This window comes from Phaseolus vulgaris, chromosome 8 (assembly GCF_000499845.2).
Source record: "Phaseolus vulgaris cultivar G19833 chromosome 8, P. vulgaris v2.0, whole genome shotgun sequence".
Lineage (NCBI taxonomy): Eukaryota > Viridiplantae > Streptophyta > Magnoliopsida > Fabales > Fabaceae > Phaseolus > Phaseolus vulgaris.
The window spans coordinates 51,348,508-51,358,934 of record NC_023752.2 but is presented as its reverse complement, the minus strand read 5'-3'; the positions used below and the strand labels follow the sequence as shown (position 1 = coordinate 51,358,934).

Below are 10,427 nucleotides of genomic sequence, written 5' to 3'. Positions count from 1 at the left end.
AATTATATTTAAGAATATTAAATAATTTATAAATGTTTTTTGATTATATTAAATTTTATCTTGTTTTATAAAGATGTTATATCAAGGAAAAATATAAATTATAAATTTGCAAAAAAAACCAACTTATTACTATAGTAAATGAATAATTTATATTTATTTATTTTTAATTTTAAAAATAATTTAAAATAAAATAAAAATATGAGATATTAAACTTAGCTAAAGAGAGACGTGTTTTAACAAATTCTTTTATCCACTTTTTTATAATAATAAAAATAAAAGACCAACCGATCAACACCATAAAACCGGCTTATGGATGTGGGATCTCCAACACACCCCTCACGCCGAGACTACCAACTCATAGGGGTACGATAGCGGGTGGCCTGATAAGGCCAACAAATACTCGCTAGGATAGGCTCGAAATGACTCTGATACCATATTACGAAGTGGACTTTAAGCTTACTCAACCCCATAAAACCGACTCATAGGTTGAGGTTTGCACTCACTTATATACAATGAAAGACTCTAATCTCTAGTCGATGTGGATCTCCAAGGCTCCAAACCCGTTCGAGAACATTATCAAAATTTATATTGAAATTATAAAAAATAATATAGAGAAAATAATTATAAAATAAATATTTGTATTAAATTTTAAAATTAAAAAGTACTGAAGGATAATTAATATTTACTATAAGCAATTTTCTATAAATGATAAGATTAATAAAATAAATTGTGTTTATTTATCAGTAATAGGATGTGTAATCTAAAAAGTTTTCGATAACAATTAATAGTAACTAATAATAAATTATATTTTGAGATAAAAATATATTAAAATACAGTTTAAGAAAATCGTATTATTAATGGTGGTGGATGTGGATTTTAGATAATTATGTTTTTCTATTCGTATTTTTTGATTTTCTTCTCGTACATTAATTAAAGACATTCATGAAGTTGAAAATAAGAAAAACCTAAACAAAAGGCTCCTTTCTTCTTTTTCCAGCGAGAGAGTAACTAAGCTCACTGTGTGCGTCTTCCACACCTGCTCTGTTCTCATCCTCCGCTCCGCTTCAGAATGCACAACGCAACACGCACCGAAGCGGAGCGTCTCCTCGGGATCGCCGAGAAGCTTCTACAGTCCCGTGATTTGATGGGTTCGCGCGAGTTCGCGATCCTCGCTCAGGAAACTGAGCCTCTTCTTGATGGTTCCGACCAGATCCTCGCCATCGTCGACGTGCTCCTCGCCGCCGACAAACGAGTCAACAACCACCCGGACTGGTACGCCGTCCTTCAAGTCGATCGGCGCTCCGACGACCTTGACCTCATAAAGAAACAGTACCGCCGCCTTGCGCTCCTCCTTCACCCCGACAAGTCTCGCTACCCATTCGCCGACCACGCCTTCAAGCTCGTCGCCGACGCGTGGGCCTTATTCGCCGATCCCGTGAAGAAGTCGGTGTACGACAAAGAGCTCTCGTTCTTCTCGCGCGTCGATTTGTCCGTTCCCGGATGGGTCCAGCAGGAAAAGCTCTCAGTCCGCAGGTCTGGGGCTGGGCCTGAACCCGGAACAAGCACACGCAACAGTGCCTCGGCCCGCGACCAGATTCACGCTGATGAAAGTTCCCGAAGGAAAAACTCAACTTTCTGGACCGCATGTCCCTACTGTTACCGTTTGTATGAATACCCTAGGGTTTACGAGGGTAATTGTCTACGGTGCCAGAATTGCGATAGATCCTTCCACGGCGTGGCGGTTCCGTCGCTGCCGCCGCTGGTCCCCGGCCAGGATGCGTATTATTGCTGCTGGGGCTTCTTCCCCATGGGATTTGTAACGGGTAACTTCGGTTCACATGAGAAAGAGGCGGCAGCAGTGCCTGCACCGCAGCCCCCTCCTCCTCCGCCTCCTCCTCCGGCTCAACCGGCTTCTTCTCTGCCGAATTGGATGCCCGTGCCGGCGGAGAATGGTGAACAGGCGACGCCGGTGGGGGCAAGGGTGACTCGGTCGGCGGCTACGGTGGCCGCGAGAGCGACGAACGGGAGTGGGCCGAAGAAGAGGGGGAGGCCGAGGAAGTATCCGTTGCCGTCGTGAGAAGTGGTTTGGAAGGTGATGTGAATGAATATTTGTAGGTACTGCTGTGTTATTTAGATGTTTTGTGTAGATATGGTTAACTGGTTTTTGTCTCTTGAATTGGGGTATTTTCTTTGGCTCCATAGTTTTTGCTATGGGGTTTATTATTGCATGCCTTGTTGAGGTGTAGAACAATGTGACCGGTTCTTTAGTTGAAATTAGATTCTGAAGGCCTTAAGGCCCTTAACTTTTTTTAGTTGTTTTGAAAAGAATTGAAAATATTTGGGTTCTCTAGGGGGCGCCTACTATTACTCTAGAGAGATCTATACTCAACAAGAAATAGAAGAATAAAAGCTACTCTTCATTCATGGTCACTTTGTTGCAGAGAGTGATACGTAGACTGTAGGAAGAATTGTAGTACTTTTTGGCCCAATAGAAAAAAAAGTTCATAATACTTGGAAATTCTAATTAAAAGTGTAATCCTTCATCCAACTTGGTTTTAGGGCCTTGTGTTTGTTGGATCCATAAATCATGGGGCCGTAATATTCTCCTAACCATGGGAAAGCTAACACCTTCAATGCCATCGACGTGGTTTTGAATTGTGGTTGTTGTTGCTGTTATTTTGCCAATTCTTTGTAAAATGCTCTTGGAAGACTGGCACTGGTAATCCAAACATGCACATTCTTGATGACATGCTTATGTTAAAATTCTTAACATGAGATGAGTTGTTTAACCGGGGTGACTTGGTGACTGGTTAATCATGTATTCAAATCCAGAAACAACTTATTTGCATAGTAGGGATCTTCTCGGACTGGAGTACCGTGGTTTTTCTTAACCTGAGATGAGTTGAAAACTCTACTGTTACACATTGATGTTTAAATACCCCCTTTGATAGAGTTAATTTTGGATGTTGATTTGAATTGATGAATGTGGCATGCATGTGTGTTTGAAGTAATCTCAGTGATTTTGACTTTACACTGAATATGTGTGTGGAGGCATGTGAATTGATCCTGCGTGTTAACCACCAAATAAACAGTGCTGAGAATACGGAAAAAAGCTCAAAAGAGAATGAATGTCCCTTAATAAGGGGGAGTTTACCATTTATAGATTCTCAGCTGGTGGTCACTACCCTAGAATAAGTCCTTGTTTGGCTGTGAGATTTTGCTCCTAAAAACTTCCTTTTACCATTGTAAAATCATATAACTGCACAGCAATGGCTAATTGGATCTAGATTCGCTACTGTCATTATTTTTTTCTATCACATAGTTAACGACTTGAAGCTGTTAGAAGAAGATCCATGAACTCAAATTTTGAATCTATGTTTTAAGTCCAATTTGCTGAATAAATAAAATATGAGCTATTTCGTTATTATTGGGTAAATGTTGATTAAGTGTTTTTATTGATTGTAATCAGAGTTATTTTTTATTTATTTAATTTAATATAATTATTTTAGTTGTTTTTGTTATAGATCGTTATTATTTTACGGTTAATATTAACTAGAGTTTTTTTTAGTTTTCAGTAGATGTAAACTAGATTAGTTTTTTTAGATGTAAACTAGATCCTTCCTATTGATGTCTTTCATTGTTATTGTTTTGTTGATGTTTGGAATAATTATTTTTTTCCATTCACACCAATGCTATCTTATCGACTAAAGAAATTTGTTAGTTAATAATCTCAATTGATTTCAGAAGAAATAATCGTGGTCAATATCAATAAAAACTAATGTTGTGTGGTATATATTAGAATTTTTTTGATTAATGTCAATTGATATGCTGATGAATTTTAACTGAAATAATTAAGTAAAAATAGACTAAAACAGATATATTTATATTATTAATTGTAAGTTAATAATAGTAAGTTAACCTGTTTTGATTTGTAGTGTTAATTGTCACTTATTTCCATTTGTAAACATTTCAGTTTATTATGATGTACTTGTGTCATTTTGGAGAACATTTGCTTGGTTGTAATTCTATTTAGAAGATTCTTGAAACTGATATTTAGATGCAGAATCAGAATGAGGGAGTTTAGAGAGGTTGGACATTAAGTTCATGTGTTTGTTGTGTGCTTGATGATGATGACTTACTTTGGGACATCTTTAATTTAACTGTAGGTGGTTGATAAAACATGAACTTACTTTTTCACTTTTTTGAGTTCTTAAATAGCTTCTATCAGTACACATCACTCATATATACTTTGTAATTTTAATAATCCATCTCTCTTACTCAAAACTCTAATTATATCTAACTTTTTATTATCATTAAATAAAGAATACATTTTGAAAAAGCTCAGAACTGGTGCTTCACAAATCCTCTTTAAAAAAAATGTTTATATGGTAAGTTTTAATTGGCGCAGGTTTTTATACAAAGAAAAGAGTAGGGATGAGAGCATCTTTAATGGTTTTTTTAAAAGAGTTCCTTGTTATAAAAACATCATTTTAAAACAAGTCTTCCAAGCAAAAAATGTTTAAAATAGAAAGTTCTATATAAATAACTATCTTTAATTTTTAAGAAACTTATATTTATAAATCCATATTAAAAATAGTGTTTTTATTAATAACAGAACTCATAAAAAGATTCCATTTTTAAAACTGTGTGTTTCTATAGAGAATTTTAAGAGAGAAATTCACTTTAGTAAAAAAATTGAAATGCAATTAAAATTTTATAATTTTATGATTGTATTTGAGTTATCTAAAATTAGAAATTTTAAATTTCATTAAAAAGAAGCAAGATTTAAAAAAAAAAAAATTAAATTCATGTTTGTTTCTTATTTAAGATTGAGAATTGGAGTTGTTTTATGGGTAATGTTTGAGAGGATATTGCAACTAACATCGATTCCAAGTCAAGATGTCGTAGAAAGATCCCTCGTCTAAATAATTGGTTTTTTTAATGACAATAAAAAATGAATAAATATGAATCACTTTAGGAGTGATCAAATTCTTATACATAAACTTAACCATAACCTTCTTTGTTAGACTTACTCCCAAGGCTGTCTATACAGAACTTTTCTAGCTAACTCAGAAGAGGACATTTGGGGCAAACAATCATACAACTTAAATGAGATCATTCTCATACAAACCAACAGATCTATGCATCAATCAGAAAAAGGAAAATGCGCAAACACCATGTTTCTATGCTGCCAAACCTCGTTGACTATTGCGATCCAGATAACTCTCCAAACCTCATTCACCGAAGCAGGCGCATTGCTCATCTTAAACTGGGAAAAATTTAACAATGGGACGTTGTGAAACACACTCTGCATGCCCAACCATGCACAACAATGATTGCACAATAACCAAGCAAATCTACACTCAAAGAACAAATGGCTGTTAGTCTCCTCCTCGACCCCACAAAGACTACACGTGAAGCTTGCAACTATGATCCGCGCCTTTCCAGGTTAGCCTTAGTGGCTAACTTGTTTTCCAACACCCTCCAAGTTGTAACTAAAGCAGTAGGTACAACTTTACTCTTCCAAAAATTTTTAAACACCGTCCCATTCTCCCCTACTCCATCCTCCCTTAGACGAAGGTATGCCGATTTAGCCGTGTACCCGAGCTCCTCTCCATCCTTCTACACCCACCTGTCCTCTTTATCCAAGTCGAAATTCACACCTTGGACTTCCTGAAAAAGTCATTCCGTTATTTGCTTCTCCCATTCAAATAGATTCCTTCTCCAAACGAAATTCCAGACCCACTTTTCGTTGTTCAATCCTCCAAATGCAGTCATCACAGAAGCTTTTGACGCACTCAGGGAATACAACCTTAGGAAAATCGTCTTCAAGGCCCATCTCCCCACTCAATTATCTTCCCAGAACAAAACTTCCTTCCCAGATCCCACTTTCCAGATTAAGGTTTCTTCGAAATTCCGGCCCCAACCCTCCAAGCTCCAGACCTCCCTCAAATCTTTCCACCAAAGAGAGTCCTTGTTGTCTTTCCCTCCCTCTCAGACTTCTCCACCCCTTATACTTGGAATCAATTATCTCCTTCCACAAATCACCCTTGTCTGACCCCAACCGCCATACCCATTTACCGAGTAACGCCAAATTGAAAGTCCTTAAGTCTAAAATCCCAAGACCCCGTCCTCGCGAGTTGTACACACCTTTTCCCAGGAGGCCCAAGCGACCTTTCTTCCATCGGATCCCCACCCCCATACAAAATTCCTTTGGATTTTCACGAGCTCGTTTGCCACAACCACCGACATTTTAAATATAGGTAAAACAATGGAATAGTAGACAATGCTGACTTTATCAAGAAAATCCTACCTGTCAAAGATAAGAATCTGCCTTTCCACTTGCTTAATCTTTTCTTCGTTCTAACAACCACTCCATCCCAATAATTACGGTTGTGGTTGATAGCAATTGTGTTATATCAATTGAAAACAATTTCAGAAACGATGACTCCTATTGACATTTTTACTTGGACGAAAATCAATTCACTTAAGCTAGAGTTGTATATGATTTTCAGAGTCAATTTCGTTCAAATGAAATAAAAATTTTCATGATGAAATCTTTTTGCATGGAGAAGAATCAATTGATCAAGTGAGAATTCGTTAATCGAAATAAAGAAAAGACTAAAAAAAAAAAGAAATATTATAAAAGACACTTTAGAGGAAGAACGAGAAGAACATAGTAGGCAACACACTCTAAACATAGTTTTATTTTTCTTTTTGTATTATTCTTATTTTTGCCTCCGCGTGGAAAATTAAAATCTTTTTTTTTGATTTATTTGTAATTTCCCTATTGAGTTATGGAGTTTTGATCCATAAAAGTTTTATTTTTCAATTCTTTATAGTAGTTGTTTTAATCTTTTAATCTTTTGGAAAATTGGTTTTGGTTGTGAGAGGTTGTACCTAGACGTATGATTGAGAGTTTTTTTTATCTTAAATTTTGGTTAGTTAGTTAGTTTGCATTGTCTAATTAATTTCTTGGGCGCATGATTCGAGAGAGAGGAGATAAGCATTTTCATGGAGTATACGCATTGAACAAAGTGGGTAATGATTAAATTAGTAGATGCATGTTTTATTGTTAAGTTTCAAGTTGAATCAGATTGACGCTTGTTCAATTTGATTTAGCTCTATTTGAAGATTAAGAAATAACTAATCTTTAGAGAACTTGTGAAGAATTCAATGATGGAAGAACTTGGGAATCAACCTTTTTTATTTGTTGTTTTAATAATTTATTTTATGTTTACTTTTAAACAAATTAAAAAACCTCCTTTTTATCTTTATTGTGATTTTAAACTTTTCTTGTTTGTAGATACATTTTGAACATTGATTTACTGATTTGACTATTGGATTCGCTAGGAGACGACTTAGGGTCATCTGATCATCTTTTCAGGTGTTTGACATACTATCATTACATTAAACGGATTATATTGAAATCATTTTAATTTGACTGTCAAACAACAACTATCAATATGCTTTCTAGAAGATGAACAAATATTTTTGGTTTCGATTTCAGAAAACAATGTTCTTTTAAAATTCTTGGTATAACTCACTAAGAATTGTGAATAGTTTTCTTTGTTAGTTTATTCAAATTTTTATTGTGTGCTAATCTTTGGTTGAGTTATCTCTGATTTATGTTATTACAAGATTAGGTTTCCAAAGATCAATTGGAATTTGACTTAGAAATAGAAAGGACAACTTGAAAGAATAAAAGTAAAAACAGGAAGGAAAAGCAAGGATAAGCAAGAGGGAGAATAGCCAACACTCCCTCCACACTTACTCAAACAAATCAAGAAACATCAAATATGGATGGTGAAAGACCAACTCCACCTAGAAGAACACTTAGGGACTTTGCTATGCAACAAGAGCCAAATTTTTTTTCTAACAAAGTCATATCGTCCAGCACTAGATCATTGAAAATGAAACCAACTTTCCTTATCCTGATCAACAACCATTAATTCAAGGAAATGGATCATGAATATCCATATACTCCTTTGTCCAAATTTTATGATTGATAAGAACTACGTGTGATGTAATTTGGTTTTGAGTTTTGGAAGTGATTGATGGAGGTAGCTTGACTTGTAAGAGATGGAGGAAAGTACCAAATGGGTTTTGGAAAAGGATAAGAGGTGGAAAAGGAGAAGAGGAAGAGGCGATTTTAGGTGTAAGAGACCAAGGAAGAGGTTAGGTCAACTTCCTTCGGTTATATATTTTGCTTGAGAGCATCTAGTAAAGACAGACTTTGAGATAAATATGTTGAAAATTCATAAACACAATTTAATATTCATTCAAGTCTAAGATTTACAATGAGGGAAACCTCTTATTTATAGGTTAAAGAAACTCCTAACCTCTTTGTATACCTTCACTTTAGTTAAGTGGAACTTGACTATGGTGAAGGTTATGTACTAAATTGTGTAGCTCTCTAAAGGTGCTCTAGAAACCTTTACTCAAAAAGACTTCTAATTTTAGATTCTTTTTACTACAAATGTACTCAATTAGGATAAATTAATTCAATTTGAGATATCAATTTATTAAATTACTCTCAATTTATTGTAAATCGGATTTTTTTATTACAAAGGTCCAACAAATACAAAATAGCCAAATTTTAGATTTGAACGTATTCAATTTCTTGTAATTTCATATCTTTTTACTACAAATCGATTTCAGATTTCAATTTATTAAATTACTTGTAAATTAAATTTTTATTAACTATAAATGGGCCAATTACTACAAAAGAGCCCAATTTCAATTTTGAATGTATTTAATTACTGGCAAAATGTGAATAGATGTCTTCACATCCAATAGGTGTGTAAATAGATGTCTTCTCTGGAAAGGCAATATCCTGCAATTTACTTTTGATGTTAACCTTACTTGCAACATCCAACTCTTTGAACCGCTTTGCGATGACCTCAAACTCTTTATCAATTGACAACTCAGATGAAGATTGTTCAGTTGCAATATCTTCAAAGCTTAAATGAGTTCACATCACATGTACTGATTTAAGTGGTATGCTACCAACACCAAACGAAGCCAATTGACACGCACAAGGAAGACCATGAGTACATGTAAGAGTACATCCACACCTTCTTTTATCAAACCCCATTGATTTAACCTTATCAAGCTCTTTCGAAATAAGGTTCAAAACATATTTAGACACAAAACCTAACAATTTTTTGTAAGTTGTAACCTTAAACCGATGTCCAACCACATGCAGAATCTTTTGGAATGAAACTTTGATTGCATTATGTTGTAAAATAATCACCTTATTGATGGAATCCCAGCAGAAACATAAATCCCCATCGAATTATGAAGAACTCTCTTTAGGCTCCAATGTGCCGCCTCAACTCTGTTACTTGTTGTGTTTCCTAAGTGCATCACCTTATCTATCCATGCCTTCACAAATTTTTCTTTATGTGGACGTAACCATGTATCCATCACATAATCAACAAATATAGGCCATGGAGAACAAACAACTCGAAGAGCATTGACACGATCTTCAAAGGCCTCAACAATATCACAATCCACAACAAATCCCCACACTTCCATTACTTGATCCCATGCCTCTCTTGGATGCACCAACATTTTACATTTTGCTTTCACATTTTTATCAATGTGAAATCGACAAAGCAAATTATAAGCTTCAGGAAACACCATTCTAATTGCATTCATAAAGCTAACATCTCTATCACATACCACCACCCTAGGGCATGAATCAACTCTAAAAAACAACCCTTTAAGTCTGTCAAGGGCCCATAAAAAATTATTTTCCTTTTCTGCTTCTAGTAAACAAAATGCAACGGAGAAAGTCAAATAAGTTGACGTAATCCCAACAACCTCAAGTAACGACATCCTATACTTGTTCGTCTTGTACGTACTATCCTTTAATATGATAATATTAAACGAGATCACTAGTTTTACTGAATCTGGGTGTGTCCAAAATATATCTTGCACAATATTCGAGACCTCATCACACCTACATCAATGCATGTACCTGTCTCGTTCCAGTAACAACATCAACTATTGCATTTCTGTTCTGTGACCTTGTTGTGATCTTCGGTGAACAATCATTGCATTATAAACCTAATCGTCATCACATTCTTCTCATTTCTCTCTTTCATGGTTAGTAAAATATTTCTTGGCTTCATCGAAGTTTTAGGCATATCCTAAACCATAACCTTTTCCTTTATACTTAACCTTCCAGCATACGGATGACCCACCATTGTCTTTGCCAAGTCATGATTGTGAGAACCACAATTTAATTCAACCATCCACCCTTGACCACCTTTGACTGGTTTGCCTCGCAATCTGAAAGGAAACTCACACTTCCTACTTCACGTTCAATTGACATCTACTTCTTTTTTATACCGTCTGTATTTATCTCCTCTCTCACAACCTAACAATACGTAGGTCATCCTTCCTCGTTGGCCCGTCCA

The 10,427-nt window shown here is 35.4% G+C and overlaps 1 protein-coding gene across 1 annotated transcript; it reads left to right on the top strand.

Moving 5' to 3' along the window:
- Positions 1-953: 953 nt before the first annotated feature.
- On the top strand, positions 954-2,308 carry LOC137824352 (uncharacterized). Its single transcript, XM_068629974.1, has one exon. The coding sequence runs from the start codon at positions 1,070-1,072 to the stop codon at positions 2,075-2,077; it is 1,008 nt and encodes a 335-aa protein (XP_068486075.1). The 5' UTR covers positions 954-1,069; the 3' UTR covers positions 2,078-2,308.
- Positions 2,309-10,427: the final 8,119 nt, after the last annotated feature.

Excerpts from the sequence above, each read along its gene's own strand:
- LOC137824352 (XM_068629974.1), top strand. The coding sequence starts at position 1,070 with ATGCACAACGCAACACGCACCGAAGCGGAGCGTCTCCTCGGGATCGCC.